This window comes from Alligator mississippiensis, chromosome 8, assembly GCF_030867095.1.
Source record: "Alligator mississippiensis isolate rAllMis1 chromosome 8, rAllMis1, whole genome shotgun sequence".
Classification (NCBI taxonomy): Eukaryota; Metazoa; Chordata; order Crocodylia; family Alligatoridae; genus Alligator; species Alligator mississippiensis.
Genome location: NC_081831.1, coordinates 16,502,557 through 16,523,134, shown reverse-complemented (window position 1 = coordinate 16,523,134; position 20,578 = coordinate 16,502,557). Strand labels below are relative to the sequence as shown.

Genomic DNA, 20,578 nt, shown 5'->3' with positions numbered 1-20,578 from the left:
GTGTCCATTTGGGTTTTCCAGAAACGTTGCCTTCCTGGATTGTGTCTTTCATCCAGAAAAAACGGTCACACGGGGACATAAAGAATTGCACATATAACTGAGCATGCTACATCTAGCTTTACCCACCACTGACATGCAGCTGCAGGCAGGGCATAATGTGGCATATGGCTTCTCAATCTGCTCAGCAGTTAAGACAGGCTCCCTCCACCAGTTTGTCTGGACTGCAGCTGAACCTCCTGGAGGACGGTTTGCTCTGAGCCTCACCAAAATGAACTGCAGGGCTCAGTTTGTAAATACACCCTGCAAGATCTGTCTAGCTGTGTTTGCTTTGGACTGAAGAATGCAAGCTTCTGGACTTTTTCAGTTAGCGTTTCCGCTCTTGCTTCATAACAGCTGTGTGTGCCTGGCTCCAGAATGTAGACCCGGTTAACTGCTGGAGCAATTTACCTTGATGTCGTTCACACTGCAGGAGGGCAGTCAAATGCCTCCAGTGACTTAGTGATGAACATCTTGCAAATAATATCCCTTACGTAGAAGTCAGGTTGTTGGTATGAATTCTCCCCAGGATAAGCTTACCAGAGACTTCAAGCTACTTTGACTAGTGGAAAAATTGCCTGAGTAGGAAAACATACGAAATTGGGTTAAAACAGTTGCGCAGATAAATGTTACTGGCCCATCAGGAGGTTTGAACAGTCCATGGATCTGAGCCACTCGCTAAACCCTTCTTCAGTACATTCTTAGGCTGTTTGCTGGCGCTCTGCAATAATGAAAGACTGTTCAGGTGTTGTTAGTGTTCCCTTTCTTGATCTTTCCATACTTCTGCCTCTGGTTTAAATGTCACCTGGTTATTTTGATAGCACTGTAAGTCTTTGGCTTTAAAAATAACATTCAAGCCCTATGTAACACTTCTACTGGCAGTCTCATTGGTGGGGAAGCACTGAGGTACTGGACTGAACATTTGCCCTTTACAAAGCCATAGGCGACTGGTAGGGGGTGCACGTGCCCCTCCTGATGGGGCCGGTGCGCCCCCCCCCCCCCCCGATGGCTGATGCTGTTGCTGTCAGTAGGGCTGGTGCCCCTCCAACAGGGTCGGTGGCTTCTGCGGGTGCCCCCTCAGATTCAGGAGGCACCAGTCACTCATGTACAAAGTAATCCCTGAAGCCATTCATTTGTGCCTTTGCTCCGTTTCTAAGGACAGGATGATTTGCACTGAAGTATGATACAGAACCTTCTGGTTTGGCCAAAAATGAATGCTCTGACCGTGCACACACAGCACAAGCAAATACTTGGGATAAAGCCTTGCATTGTCACAGCTTCTTATAAAGGCTGCTGTGATCTTTACCTGTAGACTAACTAAATCAAAGATGGATAGCATGGGCTTTCGTGAGCCCAAGCTCATTTCATCGGATGTTTTGAAAGGATATTTGATCATGTGTAACGAAATGAACTTGGGCTCATGAAAGCTCCTACTATACATCTGACTTCGTTAGTCTACAAGGTGCAGATCTACCCTGCCTTCTGCCTGACTTCAGACTAACGTGGCTAACTACTTCTCTGCCGTGATCTTTTCCAGTCTGGGGGTGTGGGGGTTGGGTGACCTTATTAGGTGGATATGTGACGTTTTCCAGGGGAAGGAGGACATTTGGTAATCTGTGGTATGTGCATGCTTAAGAATCTCTCTCTTTGTACCTGGGTAATCTATTGGGGGTGGGGAACAAGTAAAAACCCTCTGCCTATCATCATCATTTCTAGCCATACAATTTTTATTCTTATAAGGAATCAGGACCAGCATATTGCAGTTGGGTGGGGAATATGCAACCCCCTGCCTGGGGGAGGAAGCTCTGCAGACATGTCTTGACGGACAGAGCCATGACACCTTCCTCAATGCTGTGTGGGACGGTTTGTTGGCCTCGGAGGTGCAGGGACCGCATGTCTGGCCCTTGCAAGTGGTGCAGATTTCTAAGGAAGGCTGTTTTTGTTTTTCCTTCCTCCCCACATAATATAGTGTAAATGGAACTGAGTTCATAGTGGTGTGAAATTGTATCCGTTTACTCCTGGTAGGTGGGGAGGGGTTATCCTCTGCCATCGATACAGAGCCCTGAAGCAGCTGGTCCACCCACAGAGCAGCCCAGTGGACACAACATTGGCACCAGTCTATTAGCGCTGCTCCTGGAACTATCTAGAAGGTTTTCTTTTGAGTGAGGAAAATGACTCCTTTCCACTTGAAAGCTTGGGCTACCTTGCAGTGCTCCCCTCTGTGTCTGTCTAAAATTAGAGCCCAGTGTGAAGGGAAAAAAATCTAAATTTCTTTCCTAGCAGTTCAGCCCACCTGTGCTATTCTTTTATTAGGGCAATTTAAAGGTGGATCCATACTTCCCTTGGCTTCCTCCCTACTCTTTAAGCAGCTATAAACACAGCTGAACCTCTGTCTCCGTTTTTTTTAGCACAAAGGATTGATGCACCTTTTAATCAGCTTATTAAGCTGTCTTCATGGTGAAGTCCTAGTCTTTCAGATAGTTAAGGAGCAGTTGGGCCAAGACAACAAGAGTGGTGTCATGCAGAGAACCAGTGGTCAAGTGTCTGATCTGTGCCACGGCACTGACTGATTGTCTAACTTTGTCTTTTCCAGGCCGGGTTTCCTTTTTCACCTCTGGGTCAGAGAACCTTCATCGGGTGGAAAAGGTTCGTTGGGGCACTCGCTATGCCGTCACCATCTCCTTCACTTGCAATCCGGACCATGGCATTGGGGATCCAGTCTTAACGTAACCCTTCCTGGGACAGAATGGGAGGTCAAATGGAATGACAGAAGCCCTGCAACACAGAAAAGAAAAGAAATATAGATAACTTGCTATATGAATTCCCACTCAGTTTCTCAATTGTGTAATACTCTAATGTACTGCTTTGTATTCACACATCCTCCTCCATAAACATTGCAAACAGTGCCTTAACGACCGCATTTAATTTGGTATGTACACCTGGAAATGATTTGTTTTCTTCATGTTCTAATGGGTCAGACATCAAATCAAGGAACCCCTGGTTTTCTTATTTAAGGATACTTCATTTTAAAGAATATGAAGAACATATTGGACCACGTTTTGCCATTCCTTGCCTCAGTGTTTTCAATATTGCAGTAATATTGCAATGGTGCAATATTATTTAACACTTTAAATGTTGCCACATCCATTTAGTCACACCATCAAAGTTAGCGGATGAGTTTGGGTGTTGTTCTGTTGGCCACACTAATACCAGAGAAATGCATTCTCCTTGACATGGGCATTTATTTGTGAATGCACACCTGTGGGTTGGCTATGGAACTTACTTGAAATGTTTTAAAAATTAATACAGATATTTATAGCTAGACGCATTGGAAGAAAAAAAAGGTTTCAGCTGACAGGCTGGAAGTGTTTGGTATAAATCAGTAACCATTGGATTTGGGGGAAGCATTTCTAGCAGTGCATGAAGGATACCAAGAGCACCAAGAAATTGCATCCTGTTGGCCTGGGTTGAAGTATTGTGTACCTGGCCCTTTATAATAAATATGAAAGTGATTGTAATATCAATTTACTGGAGCTACTGGGAAGTTAGGCTGCTCAGTTTAAGTGCCTTTGGGGTACATCATCCTTCTCTGATTTAGGGTATGTCTGCACTGAGATTATCGCAGGACTTCAAACATACCTGCGAAGCTGGGTGAATATTCACTTATTCATGTGGCTGGCTACACTACCTGAGCTGAGGTAGGTTCACACAAGCTGGAGGCACTGTGATATAGGTATACCCTTCTAGTGGCATTCTCCAGAGTTCTTAGCACTGGCTTCACTCTGCTGCTATGATTGATAAGTAAAACTACTTCCACTGATGTCCCCTAGGGCAGATAGAGGCAAGTACTGAGCACTTCTATAAATCATGCCCAAGATGGACTTACAAAAAGTGTCATTCTTTCTACTTTATGGTTCCTACAACCCAGATTGTTGTTATGGCACCGAGGCACTCAGGAACTTTTGGTTTTGGGCCTGAATTACCTTTATTTTCTGGATTGAAGGGAACTCTGGATCTGTGCTTATGCTCCACAACATGTACAACACTGCAGTTAAAGAACAGTGCTTAACTTCTGGTTTATTTAGTATGCTAAATTGTTCAGAAGTCTCTGAGCAGTTTGCTTGGGTCTAGTATGAAGGTGTGCCCTTAACCGTACATGCTACTGTGTGGTTTGTTCACTTGGTTAAGATCTGTTTTAAAAACTTGAAAAAGAGTAGTTGCACCATAATACAAATGAAGTAGCATAACAATTTACTAGTCTTGTCACATACCTTGCTTTGTCGTTGTAATTAAAGGATATTCAGATTAGCATTTTGGTAATTTAATTGTAAGGGAAAAGAAACTTCCTCAATTAAGTTTGATGCAAATCTGTTGAATCTTTCAGTCTAGTGAGTATCTGCGTTGCTTCTGTGCAAGTCTCTTGTAATTTGCTTCTGGGAAACTGCTTTGATCACCTGCACTTCAGACTTTGGGTTTTTTTTAGAATCTATTTATGACCCTGGAAATACCTAAATCCTAGAGGATTAAACTGTAGCTCAGTATACAGGGGGGCTCTTTCGACTTTGCAGCTGTATTGGTTTTGTAAATAATGTTATCAGTTGATGTGCCAGCAAAACAAGTCAGTAATAAGTTTTTTTCTGGGTATGCTCAGACCTGAGAGAGACTTTCATATAAGAAGAAAGTAGAGGAAAATCTGGATATGAGGAAAATAAAATTAACTGGATACCATGTCTTAAGACTTTATACAAACCTGCTAAAGTCAAAGGTAAGACTTTCTGTGAGTTTTAGATCAGGTTTCTAGTGTACCTTATGTGCAAGGTCAGATGAACATCAGCAGATTCAGTTAGTTGAAGTTTGGTTATTGAAATGATCTTGCACTTTTAAACATGGGGCCAGGTCCACATAATATTTGGACACCTCAATTACTTTGTGAACCGTAGTTCTTTAAGTTTGCATTGCTCTGTTATAGTAGAATTTTCATTGCCAGATATGTCATGTCACCTCTGTGAACCCATTAACATTGCAAGATTTGATTAGTGCTTTGTCACCTTAAACTGTTTATTGGTTATTTCTGTCTCTCTCAGGCTCTTATTTGTGCTGAATGAAAATGACACATTTTTCAGAGCTGCCCTTTTATAAAGCACTTGTTCTATCAACAACAGCTATTAAGAGCATCTCTACACAATGCGGGGTTGGGGCATGGGGAATTTCAAGCAGCTTCTTCATGTTTTCACATTTCAAAGTTACTGCCTACAATAATGTCCACAGAGCACTGTGCATCTCTTTCATACTGTAAATCTGATTGACATTAAAAAAATGTAAAAGCAACTTGTGTATTTGTGTTTATAATCAGTGGGGTTGGAGAGGCTTTTTTCTAGACCTGAGGAAGAACTTTGTGCCTAAAAGCTTGTCTGACATCTCTCCCAACTATAAAGTTGGTCCAGTAAAAGACATTGCCAACCTGCCCCCTCCTTATTCCCCATCATTAGCTAGTCAGTTTTTTGTCTTAATACTGATGTTATCAATTTGATAATCAAACCTGTGCAATACCACTGACACAAAGTCCACTTATGCTCTGTACCTGGTACAAGAATCCTTGTATTAAAAAAAAAAAAAAAAAAGGCAGCACAGTAATTCAAGCCTCTCTCTCAGAATTTCTGTACAGCCATGAGGACAGTGGAGGTGGGTATAAGGAAATGCAGTCTAATCTAAAAGGATTCTGATCATGACCTCTAGGTACAACAGAATAATCATGTGAAGAAAGGTGCCAATTAGATATTCATGAGGCAGATTAGGGCTGCAATATTTCAGGGTTCATTAGCAATAAATTTGAGTTAATTTATTTTAGGTTATTCAAAATGGTTGCGATCCTTTAATTGGTTTTTAAGTTACAGAATGCTTGAGTTTTTACCTTCAAGTTTTAAACTTTCCAGTTTCTGCTGGAACTAATTTGTTCTTTCAGGCTCAGGCTGTTCCTCCAATTGGAAAGTATAGACTGTATCTTTAATGTTCTGTTGATGTAGGAGAAAAAGGTCTTTTATTAAACTGATGCCAGAGTCCAGAGGTGGCCAATTCTTTTGGGCGGAGGGCCGCTTACTGAGTTTTGGCAAGCCATCCAGGGCCACATGACAGGCAGCCAGGGGCAGATAAATATTAATTTTCTAAATTTTTTAGAGGCCCTGTGAGCCAGATAGAATGGCCTGGTGGGCTGCATTCGGCCTGCAAGCCACATTTTGCCTGCCCCTGTGCCAGACTGTTCTATTAAACAAAATGATGCATACCAGTGAAGACAAAACCAAAATCCTCAATCTCCACCAAAGTTCTGAGCAAAGGCTTATCTGAGTCCACATGTCCTGGCCAATTCAGCTCTCTGTAATGGATTGTACCAAGACTCCAGATCCAAACTCTTCAGCACTTGCAGAAGGTGGATCTAAATAACTTGAGCCCCTCTGAATTTCCTTGTGATCTATGTAGGGTCTAGCAGATATCTGAATATCAGTGTTTTTGTAAGACCCATAATATTATATTTTATGAAGATCCTGGAGGACCAGCTGGTATTTTTGAAAGCAGTTTTGCTGTGTGATCTGGTGAATGATTTAACTGTCTCTGGGCACATCTACATGAAATGTTTACTGTGGAGTTGACTAATTAGCTCTGCAGTAAATGTCTTTGTATCTACATGTACGGCCCTATTTTTCAGTGTAGTACTTGTAAATACTCCACAGTTTTTTACTGTGCAGCACTGCACATGTAAACACTGACCTGGCTGGCTGGGGCATGAGGGTGCTTCAGTACAGGGCCGCTGCCTGCCTCTAGTCTGACACTGGAGCACCCTCATACCCCAGCCAGCACCCTCACAGCACATTGAATAAGGTTGTAGCAACCCTGGGCTAGCAGGCTGACCACCCCCATTTCTCTGGACATCCTGCTAGTTGGGGCTGCACCACACAGGCTCAACGTGCTCTGGTCCCAGATGGATGTGGAAACACAGCGCCTGGAAGAAATAAACTCCAGCACAATATGCACCAATTTATTGCACTGCATTAATATGCATGTGTAGAGATGCCAAATAGGTTCTAGTCGTTAGTCCTGTTGCATGGGTAACTTCACCCCATAGTCCTGATGTCTCAAGTACTTAGATGCTAGTGACTTCATGCTGCTGAATTCAATGGAACTATTTCTGTGTAGTTACATGTCTCTCATGCTGCAGGACCATTGTCTGCCTTTAATTTCAGTATTGCAACCACAGCTCAGCAAATGTAGGCTGATATTCTGGCTAATTCGAGATTTTTCCTAAAAATGTATTATCTACATGAAATACAAAGTCTGCCCTTGGGTGTTTTGCAAATCCAGGAATATGAGAGAGGAAAATGTTCTTAAACTGGATTTCATTCACCCTCCTATTTTAATTTTCCTTGTATTAACACCATTCATAGTCCATAGTCTGAAAAATTTCAGAAGTGATGCTATAATGAGCTACTTTTAAGATCAAGGTATAGCTCATATTTTTCATGCAGTCTTAATGTTGGGCCTTCAAGAAAACTTAGTGTATAGATTATTTCCCTGGTGATAGTTCATCATTTTGAAAAGTTTATTGAGCAGAGAAGACTCGTCACCTATGCACACCCAAAAGACAGAGTATAAGGTTGGCTGGGCACAGGACTGGTTTCCATCTTTTCGTGAATGCCTCTGACACTTGCTGCCCACTTTGTGAAGTGGTAGAGCAGTCCAGGTAGGTTGTTATACTTGCTGCCTAGGGACAGAAGTTGCACATAAACTGGTTTAAGTGATCAGAAACTGGTTTAAACCTGTAACAGGACAGAAGTTCAGTGCACATAAACTGGTTTCAAAATGGCTGAAACTGGTTTAAGATAAATCTGGTTGAATGTAGTATCAGACTTAACTGATTTGGGTCAAACCGGTTTATGAAACTTCTGTCTCAGGCCCCTTCCTGGTTCAAATTAAATCACAGTCCCCCAGCATCCCAGCATGCTTTCCAGCTCTGGGCTGGGCTGTGCTGTTTGCTCCAGCATAGAAGGGTTGGTGGGGGAGGCAAACCCAGATGGGGTCTAGGGCCAGGGAGAGGAGTTAAGCTTCTCTTCCCCCAAATACAGAGCTGCCCTGCCCTGCCCTGCTAAAAACTTATTGCTGGCCGTGACTGTGGACTACAAATCCCAAAGGCACCTGAAAGCAGGAAGAGGAAGTGATGAGCAACTCTGCAGAGTCCTGATGCAGTGATTGTGGACTGCAAATCCCAGAGATCTCAGCGGGCAGCAGGAAGAAGAAGCAAACACATAGCCCATGCTGGCTACGTGCTCTAGCGTCCCCCAGCTTCTGGCCTGAGCCATTGCAGGTTTGTGTCTACAGTTCCTGCATCAGAAGTGAATGTCTGTCTAGTTGTTTCTCAGCTTAATCTCTGCAGTTTAGACTAAACTGCAAAGACTGAATCGATTCAGCCTTGGGCTTTTTGACTGTCTGTACTTAGCCACAACAGTTATCAAATACTAAACTTTATTTCTTGTTACAAAATGTTTCTGTAAGTGAAAGGCTTATTTCCCCTCTTCACTTGGTTTACGTTTTTATAGGGTATGCAGAACTGGAAGTTTCTTTGTCCAGTCCGCTGCGTGGTAACTGACTGCCATTTGTCCTTAAGCACCTGTGTGGGCACTTGTTCTGTCACCTTTGATCATCTTCCATTTGGGTGTCAGGTGTTGATCTCTGGTTGACTGGCTGATGGACAAAAAGATCAGTTTCTTTACTCTGGCCTATGACCTCTAATTATTCCTCTTAACTAAATCCTGTCTGCCAGGTCTCCATTGGACTTTCATTTCCCTGCCAAAAAGTAGCTACATTATTGCACCCTAAAATTCTACAATATGTCTACAACACATATTGCAGCCTATGCACAGCAGTTATTTCTGTGAGTAGATAGATTTTGAAATGGTTTTGGATATTTTTATATTAAGTTCTACAAAAGTGAGATCACTTGTGTGGTCAGTGTGTCAGGATCTTGAGCTTACATTATGTCCATGTGTAAATTTATGAACACATGACAAGAGTTTGACTCTGGTAGCTGATGAAGGTCCTAAACAAGGGCAACACAGCTCCCAGCAACAGCAATGATTGTTAAATGGGCAGACTGAAGGCTATATATAACATGTAGATATATAATTTTGGGCCTAGTGTAGCTTTCATGGGGCCCAGTGTAATCCAGATTGGACCTTTTAAACAAGGGTTTCTCAAACTTAAATTGAATGAGTAAAAAGTGGTACTTTTGCTTTATCAATTTTTATTCAATTTGATCATTCATATTTCTGAAATTAAAATGGCACCATCTCCTAATATTAAGTGCATATAGTCCATAAGAAGGTGAGAAAAAGCTCCTAAAATTTATCTGGCTTATTTTCAGCTCTTTTTATTATGATTTTACATCATTGTGAGATTTTACAGCTGTCTCCATACTTGCTTTTGAAAAGGTAGCTTTATCCTAGAGTTGCATGGCTTTTTTCAGTCACAAGCAACTGAGGTCATTCTGCTTGGCTCCTTCACATAATTGTCTAAATTCCATCCTACTGCCAGGTATTGAGCTGGGTGGTCACTACAGCATCTGTGCACATAGCTATTTTTTCTCAATCATACTCGAGAAGCTGGCTTATTTAATACATCAATTATACTATGTCTAAACTCAGTCAGCGTAACCAATTAATCTCTGAAAGGGCCTTTAGCTGAGGAAAAAATGCTGTGGTGTGTAGTTTTATTTAATAGGGTCTTTCTTTCTTTTGCTTTTTATCTAGCTCCCTTCATTTTTCCAGCTACCTTATTGTTTTCCTTCTTTTACAAATATTGAACAGGCCTCAAAGAACATCCGCTGTTTCTGTCCTATATTTACTTTCATCTCGTACTGGAATAAAAGATCACATTTACCTGCTGTTACAATATGCTTATCTTTTTCTCATTACTTACAGGCATCAAGTATTGAATTACGGAAAAGAAACAGTGGAAATTTTTCTTTCTCTGTTTCTGTCCTCCATTTTATCTTTGGATTCCTTAACATGTATTGGTCACTGACAATCTTGCTACCCGATTCATGCAGACAGATCTCAGCTCATGGGTGAAGTCCCATTGGCTTTAGTGGGACATTTGACCATGCTATTTGGGTCAGATTGTAGGATCGCAACAAGAGAGTCAATGGATGGGCACTATTATGAAGGCTGTCAGACTGTAGGGTAGTCTAGAGGTGTCATCTAGATTAACTATTTCTTAGTTGCACAGCTGTACTCGAAAAAGAGAGAGAGAAAAAAATATTACTAGGAACTGGCTCAGCTTTGGGATGTTCCTGGGAAGTGGTCATATTCACAGTCTCTCTGGCTCAGCTTCTCAGTTTAGTGCTACTGATGCATTTCTCAGTGAAATTGATTTTCTGCTCTGCAAGTCAAGAGGGGGACCAACTGGTGCCAGTGTAAAATAAGCCTGTGCCTGACAGTGCACCTTTGGGATGGAGGTGCTCTCCCAGTACTAAAGAAAAATGGGAAAATTCCTGTGATTAAATGGTAGGAAACCACCCCCTGCAATGTCCAAGAAGTTTCGTGTACAAAATAGTTCTTTCCTCATTCTTTTATTGACACACAAAGTGTAATAGCTTAGAGGGACATAATTTTCCTTCACAAAAGCTGTGTGAATTTGGCCCTGTTGCATATTTATCTAAGTGTTACTTGTAGTCACAAATCACACTAAATACATGTAGTTACTAGGGCTGTGCGAAGCTTCGGTCCCTGATTCAATTCGGTAGAGATTCGGCCCGATTTGGTGGCCGAATCTCCGACTCCAAATTCAATTAGAGGACCCTTTAATCTCTCTGAATCAATTCAGCAAGATTCAGAAACATTTGGCCATTCGGACATAGACACAGCTTTAAATGTTTTTTCTACATACTGTGGGTGCCGAGTATAGCCGGAATGGGGCCACGATGGAGTGGAATTAGGCACAAACGCGTACTGGTTGAATTGAAAAGAACTTTACTTACAAACTGACGTACAGGGACTTGCGTCGATGCACACAGTGTAGGCACTCTCCGTACAGGTTACAAAAACAAAGAAGAACCCGGGCGGCACACCGATGTTTCCGAGCATGCAGGGTACGGGGTACGTCAGGACGGTCATCGACGGGGAGTGGTTGGTGGTTGATCAGGCCTCCAATTTTGCTCCAAGGTACACGAGGAACTCGTTCCCAACGTGCACGCGGAGTTCTCCGACTTGGGCGGAAACTACCCAAGCTTTTATACGGCTAGTGAGCCAATTGCTAGCCGCCGGGTATGAATAATTTACGATGAGCCAATTGGTAGCATGCATCCAAACGGTGCAACTGCTAGTTTTGGAGAGAGCTGATCACTGCACCAAGGTTTTTCCCGCTGTAGCGAGGCATCCCTTGCACCGAGTACTCGCATCGTGCTAAGAATTCTGCTGTGTCGAGGCACTTTTAATTACTAAGTACAGACACATACCTCTAAGTAGCAGGCAGCTCATGAATGCTGCGATGCTGGGGCGCATGGAGTGTCTCACAGGAGCATGGGGGGCTTTCCAGTGTGCTTGGCAGCAGACCTGGACATAGACCAGAAGAACTTCTGGTCCACTTCCATGTCTGCCAGGGAGTGCACTGAGGCCCCTCGCCACATCTCCCCGGCTCAGCGGCTGGTGCCTTCTGGGTCTGGGGGGGCACCTGGGGTTCCTCTGTGGTCGATCGCTGAGCCAAAGGGGTGTGGGGGGACTCCGTGCGCTCCCTGGCAGACCTGGAAGCGGACCAGAAGTACTTCTGGTCCACTTCCAAGTTTGCCGCCTAACACATGGAAGGCTCCCCTGCGCTCCTGTGGGATGCTCCATCCATGCCAGCATTGCAGTGTTCACAAGCTGCACTAGCACCTTGAGGGATGTAGAATTCTCTGAATCAGCATCGAATCTTCAGATTCAGATTCGGCCAAATTGAATCAGGGACAGTGATCTGCATCAACTAATTGAATCATTGTCCCTGATTCGGGCCGAATGTGAATCCGAATCGAATAGGGCCTGGTTCTCACACCCCTGGTAGCTACCTTACTCAGTTTCCCAAGGTACCAAGATACTACAAAAATCTAGAGAGTTTCTCTGCAATTACTGTGCTGCCTGCACCCTAGGGTGTCCCCTGTCAGTTCCAGCCCTTGCAGGAGCCTTTTCTACCATGTTCCTTTTATATAGGTGCTGTCTACGGTTGAAGGAGAAAAACAGTGGTAGCTCTAAGCCTGCATTTTTGCATTTGATTACCACAGAATTTCTTCCCTACCAGCAGGTGAGTATATTTTAGGTCTTATATATGCACTTATTCCTGAAAAGTTGGCATAACTTCAGAGTCCTCCTTGTGTGTCACTGTCCTAAATATGATTCACTGAATAAAAAGGTAAGATGGCATTTCAGTAAAGGATCCAGAATTTACAGACACTGCCCTGAAACTAGCCAAGTCTTAGTTAATTTAGCATAATCTCTGCAGTCCCCATTTCAAAGGAGGTGAAAAAAAGCTAATCTGTATTGAGTATTTTTAACCTGCTTCAATTTTTCCATGCATTACAGTCACAGATACTGAGTCTAGAGCATAATAGCAAACAATCAATTCCTAAGATTTTCTGATGTCTCCATACCTTCTTTGGGATGTCTGACATTCAGAAAAGAATGGTGTTACATGGATAACAGACTCTCGTCTGCTCTTTATTAGCGTGAGGGAGAAGCATGGTGCAATACTTAATGCAAGCAAAAGAGTAAATTAAACATGTAAAGTTGTTAGGCATGAAGTAATTTACTACACTGGTCTCAAGGCTCTAGATTATTGTCTAATTCTACAAGTGGATCTTTTTCAGCTTTACTGCTCGAAGAAAACTCGTGCAAGTAACCAGAAATAGCCACGAGTCAAGCAGCTAGGGTTCTTTTTGTTCAAATCCCTTAATAAAACCTACTTCCTCCACAAGGCCCTCAAATCCATCTCACCTACTCAATCTATTCATTTCATGCTCATTATTGTGGTAGCACTTCAATTTGTTGTAGCGAATATATGAAGCTCAGTAAGTCATGATGGGAAAAGTGCTATTTTCTGTCATTTCCTTTGGATGCATCTTGTAGCAAAATTGTGTTTTAATCTTTTTTGGATGTAAGCTCCTATGGGCACAATCCATACTCACTGTACCTTGTATAACATTACAGAGTCTCTGTGAGCAAGAATCTAAAAATAATGCAAGGTGGAGCATGTTAATTCTCCCACTAAACCCCTTTAGGCCCTCCTTAGCTGAGACTGTCTTGATCATGTGTTTGAGGTGATATTCCTGGTATTACAGAAAAGAACTAAGTCTTATTCCATCTGTAACTCTTCTTAAACTTAGAGCACAAGGGTCCTAGTCCTCAGCTTTTTCCAGGGAAGTGTCCACTCCAAGCACCTTTCTCCATTTGCTCATGCCCCCACCATAACCGGAGATCTGGCCCTGGCCCTACTCCTTTTATCTTCCTAAATACCCACGCAGACTGTTCAAACGGCAGAAAAGCGCCGACTACAAACAGCAGGAAGCTTCAGGCCCTCTGCTGTCTTCCCTCTGCCAATACCATAGGCTAACATTGTGTGGGGAATGCTTCTCCTGCAGTTTGAGGAATATTCATCTTGACAAGTATGCAGCTCAATCTGTGGTGAAAGCACTCAGGTGTAATTCCTTTCATTAGCACTGACAGTCTCATATCTTCCTTGTTAACTAAATCCTCCCCTTGAACCTTTATATTTTCATCTTGAGAGCTGGAACTTGGGGCCTCTCCACTTCGTTTTCTAAATGCTTTTTGGCTCCTCCAGATGGCTTGTGATTCAGTGAATCCCTATATGCTGTAAACACTGTTACTTCCAAGGGAAGTTAGGCATATTTCAGAGCCCTAGCTGGGATTTCCATCTAGGCCCCCCCAAGTCAGATACTAACTTTTTTTCTTCCTCTAATGATCCTTCCTGAATAAGACACTCCTTGCTATTAAGCACAGATAGAGGGTCTATAAACCAAAAGTGTTATCAGAGCCGAATCCTGCGTGGAGGCATCTTGCTGACACTGCTCTAAAAATAATTGTTTCCTTGATCATCTCAGTCTTCTGCCTTTACTTAGGACCCTGCCATCACAAGTGAAGATTCCAGCCAGGGCTTGGTATCAGACCATGTTGCATACCTTTTTCTTCCTCTACCAGAATTGAAGGAGTGGGCTGGGAGTTATTTCTCCTTCTGTGGCCCAACTATTTTTTTTCTCTCTCTCTAATCCCACTCTTAAAAAGTGTGGGAAATGGACCACAGCTGCCACTGTGAGCAGGTGGAAAGAATTAACTGTTGATCTGCCTACACATGAGACTCCTTCCCAACCAGCATCCGACTACCTTGTTATACAGTACTCAAATCTGCTTGTGCTGAAGTCTTATTGAGAAGACATGTGAAGGAGCTGCTGGCCAAGCTTTCTTTTTTGGAGGAAGTATCACATAGTTTTGAATTTCCTCCTTCCTCAGTCCCAGTTAGTTCAAGGTTGACTTTCAAGAATGCTGCAAGGTGCATCTATTTTTTCCAGCAACTTGAAGATGGTAAAAAATACAAAGGATAGGAAGCTATTTAAGTGGGAGGAAGGGTTTTAGCTTTTTCACTGCTCCTGGGTTGCTGCTTTGAGCTTTACTATTGCATTTTTTTTTAAACAAGTGCTTTTTAGTTGTGTCAAGGGCCCTAGAGTGCCTGTAAGTGCACATAAATCTCAGCTAACATGGGGCTTTCTTTGTGGGGTTGCAGGCTTCCAAAACGCATTGCAAGAATTTTTTTAGATTAGCTAAAAGTAAAAATTTTGGCCAAATGAGGTTTTAGCTTTTAAACAAATAAAATTATTCTTTAGTGAAACTGCAAGCAATCAGGTCAATGCTTCTAAATCTAAGGGCTCCTATATATGAGTGTGGAGGCTGCTCTGACACACTGGAATTCCATGGCATGGCAATTACTGTGCTCCAGCAGCTTCCTGCGTCTTGTGTATCAGCATCCCTGTGCTTAAAAATGGCGATGGGGGCGTTTGAGCTAAAGCTTATTGAACAAGCTTTAATTCAAGCACCCCAACCGCCATTTTTAAGCTTGGGGATGCTGATACAGGAGATATAGTGGCACTTCAATTAGAGTGGCATTCGGAGCTGCTCTAATAAAAATGCCATCCCCTCCGAGCATGTGTAAAAGTGCTTGTTGTGTCTAAAATTAGAAACCTAAATCCATGTTTGGGCACTCAAATGGCCTCAAAAGGAAGTGGTGAAAGTGACTGTGAATTGTTAGCAATCAGGACTTCTGCAAAATGAGGAAGACTAGTGGTGCCCAACCTTTGATCCCAGTGGTGCCCAATCTGTCTGGATCCAGCTGGTGGTCCCAATCCAGCACCTGGCTGCACCATCCACCATCTGGCTGGTTGGAAGGGGGCAGTGGGCAGAGGACACCAGAATGGCCTAACCTTTGTTCTTTCATTAAGCAGTCACAGTGGAGCCAGGGCTCTGCTACTTTGTCTGCTTTCCTCCTCCTCCTGTTAGCAGACTGTAAAACTGACATTTACAAGAATCCTAAATCACACTCTTCGACTTGGGAAACTTGAGAAATCCTTACTCAAGCTGGCCAGCCCCCAGGTGAAGGCCACCCAGCAAGTGTTTAGTGCTTGGCAGACAAGTTGAATATGGGGCTCTTGTTCTGAGCCAGGGAATATGTCCAGCCTCCAGGAGGCTGGTGTTTTGTGTCTGTGTGCTGGAAGGAAGCTGGTGGAACTTGCATCGGATGGCACTGAGAAGGTGAGGATCATATATGGGAGGAAGGAGAGGAAGCTATGATGATGGTGAAAGGGGGAAGTATGATCAGATGGAGGTGGCTTGTGGCACTCCCGAGGACAGCCATGATGATGACACCCACCTGTACAATTTAGGGAGGACTGCAAGCTGGTCCACCCTGCTGCAAGTTTAAATTTTTTGGCATTTATTCAATGGCAAGAAGAATGGAGGGCTTGTCCCCTTAGCTGGTAGAGCTGGCAAACAGTGCTAGGATCTGAAATGCTATTGGACAACAACACGTCTCTGGAAGGTGACAAGAAAGTAAGATTTACTGTCGGCCCAAACACAGAGTAGAACACAGGCGAAGGGGTTGAACAAGGCACTGAACGATAACTCACTCAGCTTAGTGGAAGTCCAGATCAATTTGCAGAGCTCCTTTGCCTACAGGACTTTGCCACAGCAGGCAAATTCACTAAAGCTTCCAACAGGACAGAAGTGAAATGGGCACATGAGAGTAAGCCAAAGAATTCAGACTGCTTTAATGCACCAATGTGGGAAAGCTTTGGCTGGGGTATTTAAAAAAACTAGATCCCAACAGTCTTATGATTAGGCAGCGTCCTCAAACCATCTCCAAAACCCAGCTAGAAATCACAGAGATGTGCATCATAGCTTACCTGTCACAGACACAGAAACATTATATGGATCAAAGATTATACGGCATCAGAAAACTCAAAAAGACTGTTTTTGCTGTCCTTTTGAATTCCTTTTGAATCAAATGCAAATTGAGTGGTTAAAATCCTTCAACTATGATTTCTATAAAAATCAAATACCAAGCTTAACTTTAAATGTAACCTGCAAAACTATTTTCCAAAGATTTTTTTTTATGCACAATATTATAAAAAAGGGTATTCAAGAAAGCATGCTGTGAAAAATTTCCAGCCACATTAACCAGCTTCCTCAGCTGGATTCAAAGAATTTTATATGAAGAACAAGAACGCCTAAGGGTACAATAGCAATCATTAAGACAAGCCAAAAAAGGCCTGGGCCAGATCCTTCACTCGTATAAACTGGCATAGTTCCATGAGAGTCCATAGAGTGAGCCAATGCGCAATAAATATTTGCATAGAGTATGCTGTGTATAGCTAAGATGACTCAGCCTATGAGATCTAGTAGGGATTAACATCATAAATGATCTTGGCTAGCTGACTGCAGCTATTCTGTATACACGGTACTGAAGGCAAAGTATTGTCTCAGCCCCACTCGTGCACTCTGGGAAATACTATTATTACTTGCCCATATCTGTCATTTTGGCACTCTGCAACGGTGCCTACATTTTTTTTCATGTTGCTTCTCTACCTAAGGTTATGGGATATTTGAAAAACTGTTTTGCTTGACTCTCCTTTCTTTGCAACACTTTTATTTTTAGTCAGACGGGTCCCACATGGCACTCTCTTCTCCTCAGCAGCCTGGGGCTCAGATTGGACAAGGCACGTTAATTTGAATCAATTTGATGAAACATTCAATTAAAATCCACCATGGAGTATTTTACTAGCCATCATTCCAGATTGTTCGCTATGCCTGTCTGAGTTATAGAATTCAAACCTCTTGAGGATTATTTCATTCAATAATTTTGTAACCATGGGTAACTACTGGAATGACGTGACTGCATTGCTCGAGGGCCGCTGTCAAGGTTGTCAGGTTTTAAAATGAACTTACTTTGACAGTTCCTCCATTTCACAGAATTTTCCTTATTGATGCCACTTGCAATAATGCTTTTAAGATTTCTTTTTATAGCAAAAAAAATAAAACAAAACCCCAAGTATGTTGTAAATGAAAGTATGTTGTAAATGAAACGTTACAGAAATGGTGCATCTGTGGAGGCACTATAAGGCTGGATTTTTAAAATAGATGACTGTCAGAACAATGGTTTTTCTTAAAGTGACAAACAAGCCATAAGGAGTGTGGCTCAGTATAGGTTTATCCATCTTGGCATTTTTGATGCATTTCCAACAGGATCTGAGTAGTTCGAGATTAGCCTCGGTCTCCTGTCAGTTGCAAGGTCCAATCTGATCCCTTTTCTTGGAGGTACTAAGTATTCTTTCACCCAAAATGCCAAGAGGATAACTTTGCATACAGAATGTGAAGGACTTGGATGTTGGATGGAGTTTTAATTTGTCCATGGGCTTCTCTAATTGACCCCCACCACAGAATGTGGATACATGAAGTTATGCTGCAAATTCACATCCTGGCAGCTATTCCATAATAACTGCCTATATGCATGCTCTTGCCCTGCAGTAAATGTGAAAGTGGATTACTATGCTTCGCATTTATTAGCAGGCTTCTCCAGACATATTTAAAATGTTTCCTTAATATTTAACTAGACTTTTGGTCAGAGTAAATAACGGAAGTAGGATCGCTGTATTTAAGGGTTGTGGGCTTATGAGAAAGCTGTTAGCTTGTACCAGGCTAAATTCATTGTTCAGGCTTTTCAGTTATACCCCTGTATATAGAGCCAACTCCAACCCCCCACACTTGTTTTTTTTGGTTTTTGGTTTTTGTTTTTCCTTATTAAGTTCTTTGGCTAGGAAGTAATATGATACAAATAGACATGTTCATTCATTTATATTGCTGTATTCCATAAATCAGAGCAGTTCTAAATAAGGGAAACTTATTGTACTCCAGCTGTCCTGTTGCTGATTTGGGTTTATGTTTCTTCCCCAGACTAACAGCTTTTGTTACACTTTGCCTCATTTTAATTGTTCGGGTAGTGAATAACATGTCAGGATGGCTGGCACCTTCCAACCTGACTTATTCTTTCATTTTATAATTCTCTTGTGTTGCAAGAGAAAAGCCGTTCTAACAAGAGATTCCAAGTGCTTGATTTAAATTCAGAGGTCAGTAAGACACCTGGAAGAATACAAGGCCTGAATTCAGAGATCTGCCAAAGCTACTTTGGGCCATGTAGGTGATGCAAAGCGAGGTTAAAGGAGGCAGAGAGAACCAGTAGAGAATTTCACCAGCAGGAATTCTGTTGAAATATGTGGTGGGAATCTTACCACCCCAGACACCAGCAGAGGTCTGCTCTGTTTGATTTAATTCTGTCCAAGAAGAACTCAGGGGGCATGGACAAAAATCATAGACTCACAGAAACAGAGGGCTGGGAGGGACTTCAGGTGATTATCTAGGAAGTCCAACCCCCTGCTCAAAGCAGGACCATCCCCAGCTATATTATCCCAGCCAAGGCTTTGTTTAGCTGGGTCCTGAAAACCTCCAAGGATGGAGATTCCACAACCTCTTTGGGTAACCTGTTCCAGTGTTTTACTACCCTCCCAGTGAGAGAGATATCTAACCTAAACAAAAGGACCAAAGCATGCTAAATACAGGAATGCAAGCAGTAAGCTGCCACCCCAACACTTTAAAGATAGATTAGAAATTTGCCTGTTTGCCATATAAAGGCCCTGAGGAGTAAGCACTTCCAAAGCTGGTAAGGTCAGCTCTATTTTGGAAGGTTAAAATTAGCAGTAATTAAACCAATTCTTAATTAACCACATATCCTTCTTATTTAGTTTTCCAGATGTAACTGAACAATTAGAAGCTCAGCATGTAATCACTATCCAGTCCAGATACTGCTCCCATCAATTTTAGTTTTTTAAGCTATAGACTGTTAACGTGCTGAAAAAAATTCAGTGACTGCACCGAGTAACAGAATTGTGCAGGAAAAAACCTCACCGCATTATAAGTAGTAAACAATGCAAAGAAACCTAAAACCCCTAACAACACTTAGGGAATGAAGATGGGGTAAGTTTCACCTGTAAGATTTAATGCCCCTCTTAACAAGGTCAGTGTGTCTAGAGCTCAGTTCTCAAGCAGCATATTTTAAAGGATGTTATAAATGTATATAGCAGAAACTGAAGCTTTCTGATATCTCCCAGCAGCAAAGATGATCTTTTTCCACTCCACTGTGCATCACAACAAGTCTTTATACACCACCTTCTAGGAAATCTAATTAAGTCCACAATAAAGGAAACAGCCCTACTCACTGAATGGAAATAAGGGAATAAAGAAAATGCAAGTGCCAAAATCCAACTTTAGAGCACAGGTATGAGACATGCAGCCTATGGGAGGTGCTTAAATCACTGCACGACCAAATCTAAATTTTCCTCTGAAACAAATAAAGGAGAGAGAAGAAATAAACAGCTTATCTATACTAGAAAATTGCACAAGTGCGAAGACTGAGACAATAGCTGGTTATATTGCACAAAAACACTTAGATTAATTTGATCATTTACTGATTTAAGCTGAATGAACTTGAAGAGCATCAGGATTAAGCGTGTGTTCCACTGGAACCAAACTGATTTTAACATGAGATTTAGTGGCACTGGTGCACCTTCTCTTCTGTAGACTGCCACCAGGTCTCTAACAATCTTGCTGGCAGAAATCACCCACTTCATGCTTGGTCAGAGTTAATATAGGGCTCTCTTACTGTATTGGCAGACACCCTGCAACAAGAGCTCCAAGAAGTGCGAAATTTCTCTGATCCCCAATACTTTCCCTGGGGAATTAACCATAAAGTCTGATTATGACCATTTAAATATCAACAGCAGCTGTTCCACTGCCTGGTTTAGTGGTGGTATAAGGAGTGGGGTGAAAATGGGGTCCGTATGAAAACTCAGAAGATATTGCTGGGAAGGAAGTGCATAAGGGATAAAGGAAGAAACAGACAGAGAAGAGGGGAA

General features: G+C 42.4%; 2 protein-coding genes across 4 annotated transcripts in view; one reads left to right on the top strand and one right to left on the bottom strand.

Annotated features, from left to right (window-relative positions):
• OGFOD3 (2-oxoglutarate and iron dependent oxygenase domain containing 3) overlaps positions 1-5,364 on the top strand; it is a 99,544-nt gene extending 94,180 nt beyond the window's left edge. For 2 of the 3 annotated variants that reach the window (XM_019494343.2, XM_014601800.3), the window contains one exon: positions 2,630-5,364. In XM_019494343.2, the coding sequence (XP_019349888.2) occupies positions 2,630-2,761 (132 nt within the window). In that variant the 3' untranslated portion in view covers positions 2,762-5,364. The remainder of the gene's footprint in view (positions 1-2,629) is intronic. The other variant, XM_019494342.2, reaches the window with a different exon arrangement.
• LOC106736645 (urotensin-2 receptor) overlaps positions 2,723-20,578 on the bottom strand; it is a 39,329-nt gene continuing 21,473 nt past the window's right edge. The window contains exon 2 of the mRNA XM_006270427.3: positions 2,723-2,811. The gene's annotated coding sequence lies outside the window, so the exon portion shown is untranslated. The remainder of the gene's footprint in view (positions 2,812-20,578) is intronic.